This window comes from Mesitornis unicolor, unplaced genomic scaffold (genome assembly GCF_000695765.1).
Source record: "Mesitornis unicolor isolate BGI_N332 unplaced genomic scaffold, ASM69576v1 scaffold21594, whole genome shotgun sequence".
NCBI lineage: Eukaryota > Metazoa > Chordata > Aves > Mesitornithiformes > Mesitornithidae > Mesitornis > Mesitornis unicolor.
Window position 1 is genome coordinate 114,652 of NW_010182332.1, and position 23,453 is coordinate 138,104.

Sequence of the window (23,453 nt, forward strand, 5' to 3'; positions counted from 1 at the left end):
TTTTGCAACATGTCTGACACCACGAACCCTTCACGCAAGGCCCTGTGCACAGTCCTCACCCTGAAGACAGGCAGGGCCATCTCTGCCCAACCTGAGTGGGGTTCCCACAAAGAAACGAGCAGAACAGAGCTGATGGGGACTGTGGCAGAGCCTGGTCCCACACAGATGTCTGCCAGCACCGCAGGGCTGAGCCTCCCAGCGTCAGGGCCATGGTAAAGCAGGGGGAAGAACTGTACCAAGCTGCTGGGTAAGAGCAGGCAGCAGAGGTAGGTGCAGGATCTCAAATTAAGGAGGGAAACAGACAATTATACAAATGCTCTCAGCTCAAGAAAGGCTGCCCCACTGGCAGAAAGACATTGCAGCTCTTCTTGACCTCCTCCAAACCAGACATTACAGCTCAAGGGACCACTCTGTCCAGCTCTGTTTTCCTCTGAACTGTAATACAAAGTTCCCAGCAGCCTTTTCTTTTTTTCTGCTTTTTGGTTTTTTTTTTTGTTACCTAATCCCTGGAAGACATCAGAGATTAATCAGCTTCAGGAGGGCTGTCCACATTGTAAATACCTTTCCCATTTATTCCTTTTCCACAGAACAATTCTTTGTTTTGCCAGGTAACTGCTTAACCAAATACTACAAGAATTTGTACAGACTAGTATAGTAAGCAACCTGACATTTGAGGAACAAAGAAACAGGGTGCCAGTACTCCCCATGGGAACAAATCTGGATTTTTTAGGTCCCTGATCCACTTTCCCCAATTCATACCAAGAAGAAGGGACACAGCAAAAACTTTTAGTAACTCTACTGGTTTCAGGTTTGCTTTGTCTAACTTAGCAGTAAGTACTGCCATGGACTGATAGAGGTGATTTATCACACAGCTAAGCCAGGTAAAGTAGTGCACTCATGTCTCCACACTAAAAGGGCAGCCCAAATTGAGCTCACCAGACTGGCTTGCCCCAGTTGTGTTGTACAGCGCTGTGAAGACCTGCATTTCCCAGTTTCCAACAGGGAGGCAGCAACTTTTAATATTCCTTTTTTTTTTTACTTCAAATAGATCAAAATCTGCACACAGTCCTGGGGTTTTCATGGAAAATAAACAAACAAAACAAAGTTAGGGCAAACTTATGTGGTTATTACTTTTGTTTTCCCCTCATTTTGTCTGCAGGAACACACACATTTATATTTAACCGCATGCAGCCTTTCTGCAGACTGCTTTTGGACGATGGGCAGACATGATCACAGTTCATAACACTGTGCAGGCCATAAGTTAGAGACTCACAAGAATCAAAGTGTCTTCCCTACTACTGCAATAGAAAAAAGCAGTCAGCACAGTGGGGAAGATGACAATGAATAATTCAGGTAACCTTTCCTGTCTAGGTATGGGAGATGAACCACGTTTCTCTGCAGGCTTGGAGGTTTTGGTCTGGGGTTGTTCATTTTTCTGCAGAGCACGTATAGAAAGGGCAAGACAGGCAAGCACGGAAAGCAACCCAGCTTCTTTCATAAATCAGCAGGATACAGGATCCAGTTGTTTACTTAGCATAATTTTACACAGACTAGACTGGACAAGTCATGAAACACTGGGCACAAGAGCTGAGAAATGCAGCTATTAAAGAGGCACGCGGAAAACTTTCCCAGGGGACGCCAAGAGTGTGTGTGGGAAGAGGGAGGAAGAAGCAGCAGCAGCATCAGGGGTTATAACAAACAGAAAAGACGTGATTGTGTTTTCCCCTCAAAATCAGGTACTAAACCTTTCAAAGAGAAAAAGCATCGCTGGAAGGGGAACACAGGAGCGACACTGGAAACATCCGCGCAGCTGCAAAGAGAGCCTCCAAAAGAGTTAAGCAGAGTCCAGCCCGCCTGTTTAGGGTGTAAGGCAAGTTAACAGTTTCGATGCAGGCAGATTTGCCACGTAAGCTTCGCTAAGGTTTTAGACATTATTTGCATCACAAGAAAAATGGATGACTGACCAAAGGGTGAGTGCCAAATCCTGCAGCGCACTGGTGTTGCATCTGATAGCATCAGTCGCTGCTCACTCAGTGTGATACAGAGCTGTAGGAGCTCAGGGAAACCCAGCAGCATGGGCAGCGAGCGGAAAGGGTCACGGTGGACTGAACACCGCCTTCCCCAAAACAGTGCCCCCAAATAAACACAGAACCTACAGTAAGAAACTTGAGGACACGCTACAGGAATCTCTCAAATAATGCCTACCCCCATGTTACGCATGCAGCCTGAGAGTCATCCTACATATGTACATTCTGGAAAAGAATTTATAAAGTGTCTATGCTCTGAAAGTTCATATTCTTCCCCTTTTACGGGCATTGGGCTCACTCCAATGACACAATAGCTTTCCATTGATGAGGACTGGTCCTTTCTTGTTATTATTTGTTCTGCTCTCCAGTGAAACTTTCTCACCCTACATGCGCTCTAACTTCACCCTCAGAAAGTGAAAATAGGATCCATATCTGCACCATTCTGTAAGAAGACTTACAGATCTTTAATTCTTACAGAGCCTTTAGTGCTTACTTCAGTCCTGTAGATCTAAAGATCTATAGACCGATACAATCTTCTAAGTCTTCCCTTAATTTGTTTAGAGGGGAGGAAAGCGGAAGAGACAGTAAAGTTTTCTGCACATCAACAACCCCCCAACGTTTCAGGCAGCAGTACGAACTAGTCATAATATATTCAAGATCAAGCTGATATCTTCAGCCCACCTCCTCTTTTCTCATCATTCTTTTCAAAATTAAAATCTCAAGAGAAAACCACAAGAAAAGTGGAGAAGGCTGAAGAGCGTTTCCACAGTGCCACGTACTTTACAGAGCTGTAATGTTCCTTCCAACGTCTGCAGTTGGAGGTTACAACTACCTCCTTTTCCTCATGGCAACCAAAACCTTTTGAAGAAAGCCTTCACTCTGACTTTGACATTCCTCCTGATCGGGTGATCAAAGCTTTACATCCCAGAACTGATATAACTCCAGTGATCCTGAGCAACGCGTGAATTGCAGAACTGGGGCCTTGAAAAGGGAAAATCTGGGGCGTGCCCACAGAGCGTGCCAACACATTAGGCTTTCTAATTTGTTAAGCATTTGGCAAAACAAGTGCTGGATCAGAGGTATCCCAGAAGAAACTAAGTTCTGTGTCTGTTCCCAAGGCAGGTCAGGCCAAACCATCAGATATTCTTCACGGCACTGCTGGCATTTAAGCAGAAAGGGACAAGGCTGCCAGTAAAACATGTGCAGAGGCACAAACCACCTAGAGCTTCAGCAGCCACTCATTAACAAAAGTGCAGTTTCAGTTTTGTGGAAGTTTCCATTCAAGCCTCTTTCCCCACGGGCACACTGTTAGCATGAGCCTACAGAAGCAGCCAGCCCATCTCTCTTGCAGCAAGGAGAGAAGATAAATTCGAGGCTGTAGGTCCTTCAGCATCTCTTTCAGAAGCAGTGCTGAGGGTGGCAGTCACTGCCCCCTATGTCCCCACTTTCTCTCCTCCTAGCACCCCCATAAGCTGTGGTGAGCTAAAACCAGGATGGAGCTGCATGGTCTGCCAGCAAAAGGAAGAGTTCACGAAACCATCCCTTGAGGAACTGAAGATGATGATGATGACATGGCCATCTCTGACATGAGCATCAGTTCCAGCTACTCCCCCTTCTACCCCATGGCCATCAACAGCTCTTTTCCAGCCTCATGCCACCTTCTTCATAGCCACTGCACAACAGTTTGTAGCACCACGTGCTAAACTAGACCAACAAACCACTCCAGGTTATATAAATAACCAGAGGAAAGAGAGGAGTGAGGGTGTTTTTGACCCAAAACCAGGGTCTGTTCACTGATCCAGGTCACCATCTGGCCCCGAGGCAGTCGTGCTGACTCCAGTGTTGGGAAACAGGCAAGAAACCAGTGTGCAAGGGTGGACAAGAATATCCTACAGCCACACCTGCCCCTGAGAAAATGGTACATGCAACGGCATCAACCATGTCTGGTGTGTTGGCAATAGCATTGTCCATGCCTGGTGCTAAAAGTGGAGCTGACTTAGCACAACTTGGAAGAACTCACACCACATTTTTAGTCTCTGCATGCTCAGTTCTTCAAAGTAAAAGCACATGAGCTCCAATGGTAGAAATGACAACACATTTAAGTTCCATGGACTGACATCTTCAAACTCCCCCCTAAGACTGCCCTTCACTCCCCAGAAAAACACACGAGCTTGTGAGATAAGAGATAGACAGGGCCCATATACAACTAGTACTTCAAAACCAGCCAGAAATTACAGAAAGTTTCAAAACATAAGCCATCTTCTGCAACATGAGCTCAGTCATACTATAAGACAGCATTTTTCAACTGTTTTCCTTTTGCTGTGCAACTTCTCCACTACAACTGTTTGTGATTAACACGTGCTATTAAAAACAGAGGGAGTGTGCAGCACAGCCAACATATTAACATTATGTTAACATCATGAAAGAAGCTGCCGTCGAGCACAGTCCAGCAAGCTGCCCTGTGTAAAACCACTGCCCAAATGGAAATATTTGCTGGGCAAAGAACACTGACTTTTTGTCAACGCACCTTCGTTCTCCTCTGGTTTGTCTGCTTGGTAACTGCAGCAAAAGAGCGCTGCCTCTTCGCAAGGGCAGCCTTTGCAAATCTTCAGCTAAAGACTGATTTTTATCAGACCATCCTACAAAGCAAGAATGTCAAGCTCCTGGCAGACACAACAGCTTGAGTTAGAGAGTGGCAGTCACGCTGCCCATCGATCACAAGAAGATTCAGAGAGGTGACTGAAGTCCTACCAGTTGACCTAACCCTGCCTTCTTGTTTTCCTCCCTCTCCCCCTTGTTCACCCATTACACCCCAGTCACTCGCCCAGGAGCTTGTGTCCAAGGGCATTTTTACTTCTTGGCACCTATCTGTACACACACTAAAATATAAAACACTTTGCAGCAGCACCCGTGTAGGAATTTTCTTTAACATAACCAGCTTGCCAAAGATCCCCTGCTCTGTATAATGCACACACATTAATATAATTTTTACCCTAATACCTATGTAAGATTGAGGAGTCCAGAAAAATAAGATGCTTGGTTTTAAGAGACACAACTTCTCCTCAGAAGTTTGATCACTCAAGCACTGCAGACATCACACAGCAAGATCTCATTTGATTTTAAAATCTGAAGCTGTTGTGTTAATTTGCAGATATAACACTACAAATCACAAATGGAATCAACAAGGAAAACCCCATGTTTTTCCTGATCTGTTTTGAAGACTTAATTTAAACAGATTGCTTTTTGAACAGCATAAACTGCAAGACACCCAAGGATTCAAATACAGGCATATATATTTTATTTCTTTGGCTGGGTTAATTTCCGTCTTTCCCATCTAAAGCTCTGCAGTAAATCCCTGTGGGTCAGTTACAACTACTACTTTACACTGCTGAATTTTGCCAGCAATCTGCTCATCGCTCCTGCAGATGTTTCTGCTTTCAGGCTTCTGGGAACTTTACCGGACCCCTTTCCTTTGAATAAATTTATATCCTTTTTAGGCTGCAAATGCACTGGGGAAACGACCATTCTTTACGTCAAGCAGCCTCCTCACCTTCTTTTTCAGTAAAAGCAAGATGCAACATTTAAGAGGAAAAAGTGGGAAGCGGGGGATCTGGCTATTTTCCCCCTCTCTCCTGAAAAATTTCTGAAAAAAATGCTCATGTGTCCTGCCACCAGCCCTGGCAATTTGTGAAGGCCAAAGGCCCCAGCACACAAGCACACAGAGACCTCGTAATGGGCAGATGGGCCTAAGAGGTCAGGTTCTGCAAACAGAAAGCAATGCTCAGACCACCTCCTTCAACAGAAATGCGAGGTACGCCATATGTCATCTCCCATTATTAAATTTCACCTGTATTGCTAATAAAGCAGAATGTGCCTCTACTCACCTCGGTAACGTCCATGACTTTGATGGCTGCCAGCTGACCCGTTTTGACATGTCGACCCTGAAGAAGAGAGAGAAAAAACATGAGTACCAGTGTACAACCAGTGCAAAACGTCTGCACAAGAGCTCCAGACGTTGGGTTTTTACCCAACTGTGCTGGACCCTTCTCTTCTGATGCTTCATATGAAAAACAACAAAAAGTTTCTTTTAAAAATACTCTTACACAAATCTTAGAGTCCATTTATTTTCTCCACATCAAAAGGATGATTGTCAAGATTAAGCACAGACAGCTTCCCTTTTGTTTACTCCAGCAAAGTTCACGGTCAGTAAGGACAGTTTATTGCCAGAATAGGTAAAACTCCACGCATTGCATATTTTATTTCTAGGCACCAGTGCCTGGTACCCGGGCGATACTTTACAAGCTAAATGCAAGTAGCTTAGGGGGTTGCAAAAGGACATTTTTCTACTAGCGAAGACCAGAACAAAGAGAAAAGTGAGGTTTTTCCAAGCGATGCATCACCCCTGCAATAGCTCTCCTCGCCTGCAGCCAGACAAAAACAAGACACTGTGTCCCTTCAGCTGCACCACCAGAAGGGGATGGTTTCTCAGAACAGCTGGAGCCGAGTTACCAGATCACAGCTCCTGTGGCAGGGAGCTCCTACCCTTCCTTCCCCTTCCTCCCTCCAGCCTCCTGTCACGTATTTCTCCCGAGAGCACTGCGCTCCTTCTCCTGGCACCCATCAGATCCTGTGATAAGCTGATTGAGATCGCTAAAATGGCAGAAAGTTAGCACGGCAAAAGCAGACTGCAGGGTGGGGTGGTGGACTGCAGATTGGGAGATTTAAACTGGTTTGCTCTGCAGCCAGAGCAGAGTCAGCACTGGCAGGAAGAGGATCGCATGGCTGGGAGGCAGGCGGCACCACGGGCCCCTCCAGCCCCGGTGGGCTGTAACCCACCTCAGCTCACTTCTGACAAAAACCTTTCTTTCTCTAGGATATTTCTACACGAGGTGGGGCCATATCAGTTAGCAGTTCTGTATTGGGTTTTTATTACACTGGTGCCTAGAAATGTTCCTAGTATTGGTATTTTCCAGCTCTACACTTAACACTCAGCAGCCTGCCCCGAGACACCCAGTCAAACAGCCTGGTCTCCCAGCGCCCTTCCCAAACATCATCCCCAAAGGCCCTTCTCTGAACCAGTCAAGCTCTCCAGCCCACTACACCTTTTCCCTTTTATCACAAATAATGACAAAAACAACAACAAAATGTTTCACCAACATCACAGTTCCTTCACCAACTGTTCTCACCGATTTCTATGTTTCCTAGGCAGAAACCTCTACCTAGCATCCACTATAGCAGATGGACATCAACAGCATACCTTTTTCCTGGACTAACTTCTTAACCCCTTTACAGATTCTTTTGAGAGTGGCACCCCAGAACCACAGCACCTCAAACCACTACTCACAGAATCACAGAATGTTAGGAGTTGGAAGGGACCTTGAAAGATCATCCAGTCCAACCCCCCTGCCAGAGCAGGATCACCTAGACCAGGTCACACAGGAATGCATCCAGGCAGGTTTTGAATGTCTCCAGAGAAGGAGACTCCACAACCTCTCTGGGCAGCCTGGTCCAGTGCTCTGTAACCCTCAGACTAAAGATATTTTTCCTTATGTTCAGGTTGAACCTCCTATGCTCCAGCTTGCTCTCTTTGGAGAAATCTTGACTCTTTCACGCCTTATGATGCCCTCCATGGAGGCAATGGCCAGGCACTGCTGATGCTTTGGAAAGGATGCAATGCTGCACAATTCACAGCCTCCGCTTTCTTTCACGACTCTCACTGTGCTGCGCTTTCCCCTCATTAACCAATCCACATGCTTTCTATAAATAAATTACTGTGCTCAGGCTTCTGCCAGCTCTGTAAACCCTCTTTATTGCATGCGTTTCGTTTTTACAGCTTGGTCTCAAGCCGGTTTCAATTCTGAAACGAATTTAGGGTCGCAACATATGCGCAGCAGCCAAGCCTGACCTCACCTTGACCTCACTACTTCTTGAACCAAAGCCTTGCAGCAAGTCCAAGAGAGATGCAACTACAATTTCCCACCCTGGACCCCTGCCTAATGAGAAAAGCCTGTGGTCTTCTCCTCAAGACTTAATATCCCACCAAGGGAGGAGAGGAAAATGTTTTACACCGAGGTGGAAAAAACGCCTCCTCTCAGCTCTGCCCCTAATTTCCGCAGCTCCGTGGAAGGAACTGGAAGGCCCAAGGACACGGGGAAGCACAGTGTGAGACACAAAACAGAATACGCTACAGATAAGAGAAGAACAAGGACATTTCAAAGGAAAACAGCTCACAACATTAAGGAGGACTGAGGAAGATGGAACTTTTTAAAAACCAATGAAATACAGTTCACCAATCACTCTGCAGCAAAGTGGGAACGCTAAAATGGTGACAAAAAGTACTCCAAGGAGAAAAGGCGGCACACAGAAGAGCGAAGTAGCAAGACATCCACGAGTTGCTCCGTGTTTCACGGAAAGCTTGTTCTACGCGTCTTTTTAAATCTACGACACGCTGGTGGGCTCGCTATTTCCAGAGAAAAGCCTGAAACTTCCCAGGGCTCAGCTTCACAGCATTTCTCAAGGCGCCACTCCTCCCTGTGAGACCGGCCCACTCAGGATGACTAACGCACCCCAGCCCACCCATCCTTCCCCTGCAGCTTTTTGGGGTCCTGCTGCTACCTCCACGGGTCCCTGTGAAAACCTGGGCCACGCCAGCAGAGCGCAGCGACTGCTCCTGTTTCGCATCGCTGTTTTCTGTGGTGGGGATGGGAAAAGCTTCTCCATGAGCCTCCTAAGGGACTGGAAAGCAAGGGAGCTGCAGTCTGTGGGAAGTACGGGCTGTTCGCTATCCCAGGCCAAATTTAAACCCCAGTCACTTCAGAATCTTGTTAAAAATTACTCCAAAGACACTTTTCATAATGTAAAGAGCGTTCATATTCCAAGCACCTACAAAAAGTATGGGAGGGGTTGCATGACACTGATTTCCATGAAAGAAGTAAAAAGGACATTTTGAAGCCACGTACTTTTCATTAAAAACATTTCTAGAGGGAGGGAAAAAGCAAACAGCACAAGCACAACATAAAACCATCAGCAGAGTTTTTGTTTGTCTGTTTATCTGCTTAGAAGCTCTGCTCAAGAGCAGACTTGTCAAACTATTAGCATGCTGGTATAATTTTGCTCGCAACATAAAGTGGCTAAGCATTCCCATTTTGGAAACCCATCTTCAGTTTTTCATAGCCAGCTTCTGCTTTGGAAAAATCTGTCTGCATTAAAAATAACAATAAAAACAAAATCACAAAGCAGTTGAACGCAAGGAAAGAACTGCAGAAATCGTAGATGGGAGAAACCCTCTGAACGCAATCTCCTGGGATTAAAATGTATTCAAAGCCAGCTCCTGGGGCACTTCATAAATGTGGTAACCATTAAGACCCCATCCAAACACCACCTCAGCAACACCACTGACTAACACTCCAGCAGGGCAGCATTTTTTTTGCAGGAGGAGGCCCCTTTTTTTGGTGCTGTCTGGAGTTGCGGTCCCTCAGGCCATCCTGGGGTCCCCCATCCCCAGGGCCGGCAACTACCATCAGAGCATCTGAAAAACACCACGAGATTGCAGAACACAACCCGTGCTAACTGAAACCAGCAGTTTCTTGAAATATTGCTAGATACCAAACATCAAAAGGCTGGGGATCACAAGATGACTGTCCTCTGGCCAGAAAGGGAAGTGTGGATATGAAATACGCAATGAAGATGACAGCAATCGAGATGCATCTTGGTAGAGATGCGATGACTGTCGGCTCTAGAGCCAATGGACTGAGGATGCTGCAGAGGTTGCACCACGTAGCAGCAATGGGTAAAGGAGGCTACATCATCCCAGGAGGGAGAATTTGTCCCTTATCAGGTCTCAAGGTGGGGGCCACAACAAAATGCCTTCACTGTCAGCTCAGCCTGGCTCTCACCCCCATGGAAAAGAGCCCACTGATGCATTCCCTTCATTGAGACCACACTAAGATGTTTATCAACCAAAGTTTCCAAGCCGTTTGCTGTTTCTCACACATCCTTCCCTCCTTTCCTTCCCTCTTTTCATGAACCCATTCCTATTAAAGCCCTTGTTTATTCTCCCAAGGAAGCAATGTAAGAATATTTTTAAGACCATTACCACACCATTCTATTTTTAAATGGCCTGGTGGGATAAGCAAGTCAATGGAGTTGAGCCTGCTGACCCCAAATAATACTGTCCTGTTTCTTCTCATAGGAATGACAGAAAGTTCATTTACATAAGGAAGGGTTTAAAATACAGCTCTTCTCATCAACACAGCAACACTGCAGTATTTAACTGGATCTTAAACCAAATCCACTACTTAAGCACATTCCCAGTCATGTCTGATAGCAATTTGCTGTTTATTTCTCATCTCAGTGGGCCTTCTGCATATTGAAACGCTGAGGGGACAAGGGGAATCCTTGGTAGGCTGCCAAGATCTGCAGAACATCATAAATTTCAAGCCTACCCACATCCTCCAAGTCAGTTAATACACCTACTTCTTGCCTCTTTCTTCCCCTGCGCACAGTATTACTGTAAAATTTTTGTTTGGGAGAGGTTCAAAGGCAAGTGGTGTTTTGTGCAGCTTTTCGTGGTGCTTTTTTCCCCCCTAAGATGCCTTAATGTTATCAAAGAGCTATGCAAATTAAATGCAAAAGAAAACCTATCAGCTCATTTACCTCCTCCCCCTACTAATTATCCAAGATATGCATTCCACAGTCATGCAATTCTCCTACTAACACATTTTCCAGCTTGTGTATTAATGTACCTTTTGGGGGACTGTTCCTGGAAGCCTGCTCCCTCCCAGCTAAACGGCATGGAAGCGGAACATGGGGCACCGTCACAAATTAAGGCAGGCAGGCAGCAGGCATGACTCACTCCTTGCAAGCTCGGATTATCCCGTGCACCGTACACCATTATGCCTTCAGAAAACTTTCCCAACCTCCCACCATCCTAGGCTGACCGTGCTGGAAAGAAGAGCAACGGGGTTGGAAAAAAAAAATCTAATTACAGAATCACAGAATGTTTTGAGTTGGAAGGGACCTTGAAAGATCATCCAGTCCAACCCCCCTGCCAGAGCAGGATCACCTAGACCAGGTCACACAGGAACGCGTCAAGGTTGGTTTAGAATGTCTCCAGAGAAGGAGACTCCACAACCTCTCTGGGCAGCCCGGTCCAGTGCTCTGTAACCCTCACAGTAAAAAAGTTTTTCCTCATGTTCAGATTGAACCTCCTATGCTCCAGCTTGCTCCCATTGCCCCTTGTCCTGTCATTGGCTGTCACTGAGAAGAGCCTGGCTCCTTCCTCCTGACACTCGCCCTTTACAAATTGATAAACATGAATGAGGTCACCCCTCAGTTTCCTCTTCTCCAGGCTAAAGAGACCCAGCTCCCTCAGCCGCTCCTCATAAGGGAGATGCTCCACTCACTCCATCATCTTCGTGGCTCTGCGCTGGACTCTTTCAAGCAATTCCCTGTCTTTCTTGAACTGAGGGGCCCAGAACGGGACACATTCACATTTCTGTGGACAACTGGACACTAATTCACATTTCAGTTGCCACGGTGTACGCAGAAGCAGCAGGCCAGATTTAAACACCCTATCAAGGGAAAGCTCACCACAGTGCCACCTCTCAGTAGTGCTGAACAATGCCCCCACGCCAAAATTAACTTTTCAATTTGCTTCTCATTTGGTTGAGCCTAAACTCCTACCAGCCTGAGGCAGTAGGTCATGGAGCAATAATCTGCTACTAGGTTGTTCGCACCAGTGCAATACATGATACCTTATTATTCTAATGCATGTTTACCATCAGCTCTTTTCGGCATTCGCCAACACAAAGTTGCAGACCAAGCAACTTTGCATCGCCAATATTTGGACTATCCAAGACTTTTCTTCCCACTCCCTGGAAAGACCAGGTCTACCCTGTGAAAAGCTATGGGAGTAACGCTTGTGGAGCAAACAAAACATGGGTTTTTGACAGGCAAAAAGACAGAATGGCACAAAGTAAGAGCATCTGGCCCAGTTAAAAATAAATAATAAATTATAAAATGTTCTGAAGCAAAAAAACCCTACCTCGTTGCATTTTTAGCCAAAATAGTGCTGTTCCTACTGATACAGGGTTGTGTAAGCTAAATAATCACAGGCTTCAGCAACGGAGATAAATTTGTAAGAAGGATAATGTTTATCTAGAATAAAAATCAGCAAACAACTTCAGTACAAAAGCCAGGCAAATCACCGCAGAAACCCACAAGAAGAAAAAAAAAGGCCAACATCAATGTTCTTTCTTCCCAAACCAACCAGAAGTCATTAAGGACTCCCACTGTTTAAGATCCAGACAGGACAGGGTTCTGTGTTTTCCCTCTGTCTAACTCTTGACATCAAATGCCTGGAAAGCAAAATATAAAACAACATCCTCTCTGTCCTGCTTAGATATCCACAGGCCCACTAGCTGTCTATTGAAGAAATAATAATGACAATCTACTCGTGCATAATGCTGCATTCTGTGAAGTATGAAAGACACACAGTTATTATCAGTCCTGTACTTCCAGGACCAAGAGTGAAAAGATGTTGTTACCCGCTAGCAAGGAAAAAGAGAGTCCTATACACCAATTTTTTAACTTCAGTTGCTCATTTTCTGGTAGCTTTCCCACTCCGAAAGACGCTGGATATACATTACCCAGAGGCATTTCCTTCTCCCAAACAGCTCATTGCCTAAATAGGAAAAAGAAAAGGAAAGAAAAGAAAAGAAAAAAAGAAAAAAAAAAAGGGATGGTGGGAAAACCATGGCAAAGAGCCACAATCAAACTTTCCCAGGATCACAACAGGTCAATGGCAGAGCTCAGAGTTACCACACGTCTCTGCTTACTCCCAGCACCCTGGCTGCTGAATCAAGCTTTGCTGCTCTGGAGGCGGCCACCCAGAGCTTCCTGCCCCAGCTTTGACACTTTCTCTACAGGGACACTTGAGCAAACAGACCCCAGCCTGGAAAACACCCTCTTCAAAAACCATCCTCGAAGTCCACATCCCAGCCTCCCAGCCACCACCAGGCTGTCTCCAGACCCAGTGACCTCCACTAAACCCACCATCACCCATTTTCTCTTATGATGGAGTCCCTACCCTCAGTCCTCTTCAAAAAGAGAAGAGATGCCTCTAACCTTATGATTGCTTGTACTTTTCTCTGGTTTTAGATCTACCTAGGTAATTCAGTTGGGACATTACTGAAAGAAAAAAAAACCCTAAAACAAAAGAAAAGAATGACACCAGAGTAGAGGATACCTCCCACGCAGACATGGTAAGTTCAGAGCACACTTGGCTTCCTCTGGAAACATCCGCTAAAATGTGAGGTGTTCAACCCTCATTCAAATCAGTTCTTCCTCCTATCTTAACGGCTTTACCAGTCACTAAATCCACCCCTCCTAACACTGATTTGTCTCTCTGAACCCCCTGCAATGCTCTCTCTTATGCCAAACAATTTCTTTCTGCTAACTCTAATTAAAAACAAGCCAGATGGAGAACATCAAGTAAATAATTTAGACCAAAATGGTAAAACATGTGCCTGTAGATACAAAATCACACAGGCTACAGATACAGATGATTTCTCATTTTACAACTCAGCAGCCACTTCCATCACCAAAAGCTCTCCATTGGATCTCAACCACTGACTGAAGAAGAGACAAGCCCACTTCAGCAGCATGGCCACAGCAAGTGCCTGCAGCAGGGCCAGCACTAATCAGGTTGAAGTGGGGACCACCACAGGTTGCCAGACTGAGCCCCGTGCTCGCCAGGTGCCACCCAACCCTCACAACCACCCAGTGCCACTTCAGAGAGAAAGAATCATAGAATCACACAGAATCACACAAAATTAGGAGTTGGAAGGGACCTCTGAGGATCACCCACTCCAACCCCCCTGCCAGAGCAGGATCACCTAGACCAGGTCACACAGGAACATGTCCAGGTGGGTCCTGAATGTCTCCAGAGAAGGAGACTCCACAACTTCTCTGCACGTCGTGCACCACACGCTGCTTCTACCTCAGACTGAGGATGGCCCAAACCAACCTGCCATGGTCCCTGCACAGGTGGATGCGGGCTTCAAAACAACACAGGCGCCTCCTCAGCTGAGAGAGAGATGGCAGAAAAAGGCCCCCAATTGCTTCTCCAGAGTGCACCGAAATAAGCCTGAATGAAAAGAGCCCAGAGCTGCTTCTCTTTTGTTTTGTTTCTGAAATGAATTAACAACATTTAACTCATCACCCCTGGACGTGCAAAACTGAGCTTTCCAATCGAGCAGAGCAATTTACTCACATCTTGTGACCAAGGCCCTCTGCAAACCCAGGCACGCCTGGGCCCAGTTCACCCTGCTCACCACCTCGGTGCTGGGCATGGCCTTCTGAAACACGAGGCGAGATGCTCTTGACAAATACAAGTATTTAAGCATTAGGAACACAGAACTACCACAAAAGACAGACTTTTCTATGGAAAACAAAACAAAAATGACCAAAACCAGAGCTAGTCCTGCCCCCACCACGCACTAAGGCTGTTGTAAGCAGCCTGCACTCTTCTGGGGGACGCGGTCAGCGGTCATACACCACGAGAGAGAGAAAAGCAAGACCACGCATACCCCACCAGCCTTGTTGCATTACAGTGGTGGAAAAAGCCACAGAGTTTCACACGGCTCCATAACCAACACCAACCAAGAAACAGGCGATGGCCACCCCAGGCAGCGAGGGGACAGTGTCCCTCACTGGGCAGCATCCAGCAGGCACAGGCAGCGTGCATTCAGCTGCGCTGCTTTGAGGGCCTGGCTGCCCAAAGCACCATCCCAAAATTTCCACCAGCCTCCCAGAGAGCACTGGCAGGGGTATTAAAAACAAACCAACTTTTTCTTTAATTTCAAGCATGCTAAATGAATCACAGAATCATTTGGTTGGAAAAGACCTTTAAGATCATCGAGTCCAACCATAACCTGACCACTACTAAACCATGTTTCTAATGGGGGGAATTCTTTTGGAAGGTACAAAATCTCATTTTTGAGGGGAAAAGAAAAGGGAAAACTATTGGCTCCACTGCTTTAATTTCCCTTTTTAATACATTTTTGAGTTTTCTATGGTTGATTCAGTCCCCTGGACAAAGAGCCCAATGCATCCACTGCCACACTGGGTTGTTCTCACCTAGAGCCCTGCTTTTTGTCCTGCTGCACCACAAGATGCTAACAAACACCATGCAGGGAGGATCTGAAGCCATCACTGGACAACTTAACATTAATGAGGGGGCAAGGGGAAGGAGAACTATTTCCATTTATACCATCCCAGTGGAACAATACAGTTGAGCAGAGCAGGGAAGTCAGCTGCATAATGAGTTTTATTTACACGTGGTTAAAATGAAAGATTTCACATCCGTGACCTTTAATAAAATTCCAGAACATTAGCAGTAAGGGAGAAAAGTTAATGAACTCTTAAATATACATTTTTATATATATATACACACACACACACATATATATAACATATACACATAAAAAATGTAATTCAATTCCAGTCCAACTGTCAAGACTCCTCCAGTGCTTTAACACACAACAAAGAAGGGCTGGATCTGTGCATTTTAGGGCTTTCGCTTTTTCTACTGAGGGCAGACACTGCTTGGCATCTCTTTATTCAGCCACTGCACACATCATCAGTGCCACTTCCAGTTAGTCACATCTCCTCACCATTATGGACCATAATTTACTACGCAGCAACTGCTGAAACTAAAATGCATCTTCCAGGGCACCAGATATGCTGGGAGAGTACAACAAGAGGAGCCATTCTTAAGAAGAACAAGGGCTGTGTTTTAAACTGTGACCCTGTATGGAAAAGCAAATTAAGAAATACTTTCCCAAGTTGTTTGCAAGATGCAAAACACACATTTACCCTAAAGTTATATGTATTTTAATTAAACGAGGACTCACACCAGAAGACTCTTTCCAGCGTTTTTATCTTCTGATAACCTGCCAAGTACATCTGTGATTGTAAAGCAGAAAAAAAAACCAAACCCCAAAACACCTTGTCCTTGAGAAACGGGCACACGGCCAGCGAGTGATCTGTAAACAGCTCTGTGTCCACACCAACTATTTTCAAATACTCAGGCATTATTTTCAGACCTCAAACTATTTCTGCTTTGTCAGCACGGGAACCTGACTCAGAAATCCAAGCCTGTACTAATAACCCTTTCTGTACCAGACTTGCCAACAACAAAGCCCCAACCTCAGAGGCCGCTGATCCCTTTACTTCTTTATTTGACAAAAGAAGGACCAAAGTGAACCCTATTTCCTCTTGGTTGCTACCTGGGCAGTATTTATGTTGCATCCCCAAAGCCTGTGGCCAGCGTGTTTATTATGTGAAAGGGCCCACATGCCAGAAAAGCCGTTATGAAACACACGCGGCTCCCAGGTTAATCCACTGAAAAGAGCAGCGTTCATTAAGGAACCGGAGCCTGCGTCTTCGCCGATTACTGCTTTTCATCAAGTACTCAAGAACACACCAAGTGCCTGGCAAAAACCAGTCAAAACACGCTCACCACTCTTAAATAACACACTACGGGCTGTCGCAGACCGAGTTGTGGCAAACACAAAGGGCAAGAAACCCGCCCCGCGGCGCGCTCAGGGTCCAAATACAACTCAAGCTATTTTGGTGCGAAAAGATCTGTGAGATTTTAGTCCCCAGCATGCACACCTAGGTAGGATATACACTGCACTTTTTTTTAATTAGCATTTCAAATCACAACTGCACTTGGAGGGGAGGAGAAAGCCCTCTTTTCTCACGACACTCACTTTAGTATTATTCAGCTCATGATCCAACGCCAGCTATTCCTGCGGACCACAAGTCACCACTCTGAGGCACAACTGTCATTAGACGTAATATAAAAATTGTTAGTTCGAAAAGGCCAAGCTTTTGCTTGTAAATCATTCAGCAAACTGGAACAAATAGGACATCTCAGTATTGCCCCAGATTGCAAAAGAGGAGCGAGGACCAAAACTCAGCTGCGGAGGAAGATTAATAACACATTTTGTAACCACTTATATAGCCAGGCAGCTTATCCCAGCAACACCATCCATGAAATATCTCTAACACTGCACTGCTTCCCAGGCGGAAAAGGGGAAGGAAGAAGGAGGTGGTGGGCACTTTAACCCAAATCAACTCCCCCAGCACAGGCAGCAAGGCTGTCCCTCTGGCCCTGAACGCATCCCGCAGCCACGTTCATGTGAAGGGGAGAAGCAGTGGGGAAACAGGTGCCGTCTCACTAAGAGCAGATGCACAACATGAAGAAGGTAACAGGTGAGCCCTCCCAATGACTACGGGAGGTTGACCATCTCCTGGCCCATCAGCTCATCTCCCCTAAACATAGATATGGAAATGGAAACCTGTAACGGTTTGGATTGAAGACCCAGCCCCTGGCAGAAGACCTGCTCCAGCAATCACTCAGCCCCAACTCAGGAGCACCCTACACGCCCAGTTTCCATCCTGGGCTGGGTGTTTCCCAGAGAGGCAGTGATGAAGGATCCCACCTATCTGCCCATACTCTGCTGTCTCCAAGACCAGACACAGCTGACTGCAAGGGGGGCACCCAGACACATCTGGATCGTAGCACAGCTGGAACCAGCGCGCCAGCGCCTGCTGTGTGGGTCTTACCAAAATAACCAGTCACCTCAGCCACTCGGCTCAGAAATGGACCCAGACACCTCCAGTAAGAGGGAGCCATGTCTGGTTAGGGGTTCATAGGTGAAAACACTGCTTAATCCCGCTCAGAATTTAAACTTTAAAATTTGTTATCCTACAAACATAGATATACATAATGCTAAAGCTGCAGCCAAATTTATTCTCTTACCATTCCTTTCCACCACTTAAGACCTTACTAAAAGGAGTACAGAGGGAGAGTGGAATTTTTTTTTTTTTTTTTAAAAAGCATAAGCCTTCCACTTGTTTTAAGGCATTTGCTTTCCTAGGATGCATGTAAACCTACCTACAGAGGAAAATTTGAGCAACGCTGCCTCAAAAGCTGCCTACCAGTTACAGAAATCACCACTCAAATCTGAAAAACAGCCGTATTAAACACAATCAGGCCCTCTGACCAAATGCTGCTGCCATGACCTAAATACATTATGTGGTATGGTGGTGCAGAACAGCAGTTCCTAGAATTAAGCAATCTTCCAATTAAGTGTCATGCTCTGAAAACAAAATTAAATCAGCTGTGGCGCTGCCCTACTACTTCTACTCCCTTCTCCCCACATCTGGGAAAGAAAACAAAGTCCTCTTCACCAGTCTGAATGCTCTATCACCAGCAGGACTGGATTTCCGAGATGCTGGGGAAGGGTCTCCGTACACTGGCTGTGCCTGTCCCAAATTACAACACTCTGAGGAGAGCTAAAACAAAGTAATTATTTTTTAAATTGTAATAAAACTAGATTTCCAAAAGTTCCAATGCTTTTAAAGTTTGCCTTTTAAATTTACAGCCACTTGTGCAATTACTGAAAGAGCATTGCAGTTTATTATAATCATGTGTCTGCACTGAAAACATCAATACAGCACGCTGGAATTGATTGCTCAATTATACAATGCACAGCTCTTGCAACTGCTGTCAGAGTAAAATTCACAACAAGTCCAAGGGCTTGTCTTTCAAAACACCAGCGAGAGTAATACTTAACACTTACAGCAATTTCACTGAGCCAACGGAGAAGCACATACAAGGTAAGATTTAGCACAATGTGCTGGCAATTATGGGCCATGTCCGAAGGCACCCCCACGCACGGATGCGTATTTATGCCAAATGTGGGGCAGCCCCATCACACACAGCTGAACTCAGGGCTGACTGGGACACGATGCTCTAAACCTGAGCACCAACCTCCACTTCATCACCTGCATCACCTGAGCAACAAGAACCTGACAAAGCCAGAAGCTCATCCCACCCACCAGCCCAGGGAAAGTACCAAACATCAAGGACAGCCACCAAGGCACAGCCCTGTGTGACTCCTGGCAGCCCCAACAAAGTTGTGCCAAGATGCTGCTTCACTATCCCTCTACATGAGAAATACACACACACACACACACGACATACATACACCCCCTTAAAGCACATTTTCCATCAGCACTCACCTCTGCCCAACTGTCTATGCCAGGGAGGAGGCTCTTACAATCGGCTCTTTCCACAGGAAATCTGGTGGCTTTCTGATCATCCCAAAGGCACCACGGGGGCACCTGCTGCAGGTACCCTCTGTCACAATCTGGTCCCCACAGACATGCAGGTCTACCCCAAAGGTTATACTCTATGTAGATCAGGGCCTGGGAGGATATTTCAGTCAAAAACAAGTAAGAAGAACAGGGTTCTTGCACTGCTTTTACTCCTCGTTCAGCTACAGCACATCTCAAAAAGAGATGCCTGGAAAGAAAATAAACAAACACAACCAGGCTCAAAGCCTCCAATGAATTTCTTCTGAAACATCAAGAAAACCCTAAAAGCTTAATTTGATACCATGCTGGGCTTGAGTTCAAATAAACCTGAGAATTCAAAGCTGGAAGCATGAAAGATGCCCAGTACTGAAGAAAGAAAGGAAGAAGCTCATACCTTCCACTGGTGAAAAGCTACAGGGGCTTCATTACCCGATTTTTTTTGTCACAGAGCCTAAATACAAAGAAGAAAGAAGCAAAGCTAATAGGATCAGAAGCAAAATCTGATCAGAATTTCAGAAAAATAAAAATTTAGGAGCTGTAACATTCACGTTTCTGCAGGGAGCATGGAGTTAGAGTTCCTCAATACACAACTGAATGGCTGGGGCAGAGAAAACAAGCAAATGCAAGTTACTGGCAAATGCCAGCACTCCATTTTAGCAAAATTAGCATGTGCTTAATTTTATTTTAATTGATTTTGATGACTCTGCTTTTTACTTTCATTTTTTACTAATGCTTCGGCACCATCCCAGCCATCTTCTGCACACATTTAAAAACAGACAATACGCAGCTTCGATTTAGTCTGCTCTATAGTTTAAGAATTTCAGGAGACACTATTCCAAAGGAAAAGGTAAAAAAAAGAGAAGAAAACCAACATTTCTCCATTATGTGAATAAGCCTGTAGCTAAGAGAGATTTAATCTACTTAATTACACTGTTTGCCACTTGCATTTGTAGTTACCATTGAAATCAGTGGGTGAAATTCAACAAGAAGCGGCAAGTGAGAAAAAGCGAACAGTGCAGTTGACTGCTACATGAAAATCTTCAAGCCCCATCTTTAGCTTCAGTAAAAGCAATTGAAAATGATCAGGAAAATCCGCTGGTGTGAATCAAAAGTCGATCACTCCAGCTTTCCGGTCTTCATTTTCACATTCAATGCAAGCAGAATTTCATTTGTTTTACTTTTATGACTCCCACGAATGTGTCACACACTCAATGATAAGTACACACACTGAGTTTTATCTCTGCCTCGAGATAGAGATCACTCAAAACATAGGTGAGTCCGTGCCAATATGTTCCAAGCAAACAAACTAGAAGATACGTGATATGCTTAAATCAAGCCTAATTTCTTCAAGGAAATTCACTTTAAAAGGAGGCCTTGGGGCTGTATGTCTCCAGGCTGCCGTATGGCCTGAGAGAGAGCAGGTCAGAAACACAGCAGAGAGGACAGAGGAGCCCCAGTAAGGAACCAGGATGGAGGTCTGGGAGACAGAAGGTAAGGGACTGCAGGCAAAAACAGGAGTATTTTTACTGCTGGATGGGTCAATGGCCAGGGAGCTGAAGATACTGCATGTAGGTGCAAGCACAGCCTTATCTTTCATCTCTTTCTCCACATCAGATCTTCAGCACTCCCAGCATGACAGACTCCATCTCAGAAAACAAGATCTGAAGTGAGGATAGCTCATAAATTCAAGTATTATTAGAATTTCATTTCCCCCGCAGCTAGAATCACCTTGTGAATGATGAGCAAAGCCTTTCTTTCTTCAATCAAGATTGCCTGATACCCTATCACATGTGACACTCACACAGCTAGGCCCAGGCAAAATCAACTGGGGAGGGAGGGACACCAACAGAGTTTCTTAACATCTCTGCTCGCTTTAAACATCCAAACTCAGACAAATTAATGTCTCATGGATATAACATGACATAAAGAGGTGGCACCCACTCCAGAAAGCTGGAAGAAACAGCCAAAAAAAGGGGTGAGGAAGAAAAAGAGAAAGGGGCTGCTTTCAGCACCACTAGGCCTCACAAAGGATGCGAGCCTAGCCACTGCTAGGAAACTAGGCAGGCCATTACAGCAGAAAAGCTCAGGAAAAAAGCAGGCAAATATAAGGATGAGGGAATTCCAGCATTTAGCAACCCCAGCTGTCACCACAACCTGCCTATGTGCTCTTTAGATGGGAGACTCTCCCTTCATAGCACTAAATTTTATTCCTAAAGGAAAAAAATACAGAAGTTGCCTCAACAGTGTCCGTGACTTGCTGCCAATACAAAATTATGATAATTTGGTTCCTCAAAGTTAGATTTAAAGAAGGTTTATCTATTTAATGATGCTGTTAATGAAAGTTAACAATGCTTCTTTCCACCGCAGTTAGACACAGGCGCTTCCAGGACTGGACTCTACTTGTCCTTCCCACCAATTTGGCCGTGACTAAAAGGTCAACAAGCAAATACAGATACCTTAAATTCAGTGTGGCAAAAAAATGGCCTAATGTTCAAAGAGAAAGAAAAAAGCAAATTTCTGTATCATTTGTCTGCTGCAACACCTGAAACATGCAAGGTTCCCAAATCTGCAAAATCAAGATAGTTGAGGCAGGTGAGATGAAAAGGTTTCTACAAATTTTTAAATTCAAGAAACAATTATCTATTAAATGTTTTTGAAAAATTCTTTAGCAGACCATAAGCTCTCAGCCGAACGACTTCTGAAACTAGTGGCTGTGCCAGAGGACCTCTGCACATATAAATCATTTGCGGACAAACCTTTATATGCATTTAGATGTCAGCATCGCTACCATTTTTCCATCAATTCATGCACACAGTGACAGTCTGACCCAAACAGCATCTGCATTTCTACCCTTATGACCACTTCCCTAAATCTTCTTAGTCTGCAAATGTTTCCTTCTGCTCTTTTCAAGCCACATCCTGCAAGGGTCTGCTGCTACCGAAATTAAGCGATGGCTTTTTTTTACCAACTTCCACTTCCTCAGAGGAAACAGCCTTCGCATCCAACAGATAAAGAGCATGCACTTGCATCTTGTCTTTGTTCTGAAAGATAAAACATGCCAACCATTTCTTTTTCCTGTCAAACCCAGTAGGTAGCTCTGACCCTCTGCTTACAAGAGAACACAGAAGCATCAGAAAGGTCCTCCCATGGACGAGTTTGGAGTTTGAAGGCAATGCAGAGATGGGAACATTGCCAGGATCCAAGAGAAACAACTCCCAGGAAGAAACTGCAGACATTGATCCCTCAACCCACCCCAAAATCCAGTTTTCCAGCTTTGCCAAATAAACTACCAGAAGCTTCAAAACCATTAGGGAAGAAAAGGGGAATGATACCCTGAGCAACCAGAGTTACACTGAAGGAGACACCCGAACATACACAAATCTGGGATGTTTGTCACTGTGAGATGCTGTGAGGTGGAAGAAAGCATGTCAAGAAGAGAGGTCTGGAAGGAGATGACACATTTCCACTCCAGCCATAGACTTCCTGTGCAATTTTGAATTGTGTAACTCAATTTCCTTGGGCTTTTGTTGTTGGGTTTGGTTTTTTTATAACCTATAAAAATACTAACTTTATAGTTGTGATGTCTGGTGCAAGTTATTAATGCTGATTTTAAAAAAGTGTCTCCATGTTCCTGGGTTAAAGCATCTACAGATAGATCACATACTAAGGGCATAGCTAAATCCTACCAGGACAGGTGCCTTACACAAGTATTTGCAGTTTCTCTGTACCGAGCGGCCACATTTGAGACCAGGAAACAGCAGCCAACACTTCCAGCAGAAGCATGAGGCACATTTGGTGCCTCACCAGATCCAGAGGAGAGCAGCGGACACCACAGAAGCAAAGCAACAAGACCATAGGTGCTGAGGGAAAACCGAGGAAACGGAGTCAGACTTCCCCTTCCTCCAGCGAGCGGCCAGGCTCGTACTGCAGGCATCCTGCGGTTCAATTCGTGCGGTCTAAATATGGGTGATTGATGCCTTGTGGGACATCCCAGGGCAGGCAGAAAACACCACTATTAGAGATTTGTGTCCTTCTGGAGCAGATGCTGGGAGCTAGGCAGGATGTTCCCGCTCACCTCTCCTTGGCAGAGAGAAGCAGAGGGGATGAAGGTGGAGGAGAGCAGGACACAGGTCCCACCTCACCATCCACGAGATGTGATGCCACCACCAGCTGTCCTCTGGTCCAGCAGCTCAAAGGCAGTGTCCCTCCACCTTTTTTAATTTTTCGCTCTCACTCTACTTAAAAAAAAAACAA

At 45.3% G+C, this 23,453-nt stretch overlaps 1 protein-coding gene across 1 annotated transcript in view; it reads right to left on the bottom strand.

Annotated features, from left to right (window-relative positions):
* MAP4K4 (mitogen-activated protein kinase kinase kinase kinase 4) overlaps nt 1-5,969 on the bottom strand; it is an 88,303-nt gene extending 82,334 nt beyond the window's left edge. Inside the window, 1 exon segment of the mRNA XM_010183743.1 lies at nt 5,912-5,969. Within this exon segment, the coding sequence (XP_010182045.1) occupies nt 5,912-5,926 (15 nt within the window). The 5' untranslated portion in view covers nt 5,927-5,969.
* Between the last annotated feature and the right edge of the window lie 17,484 nt (nt 5,970-23,453).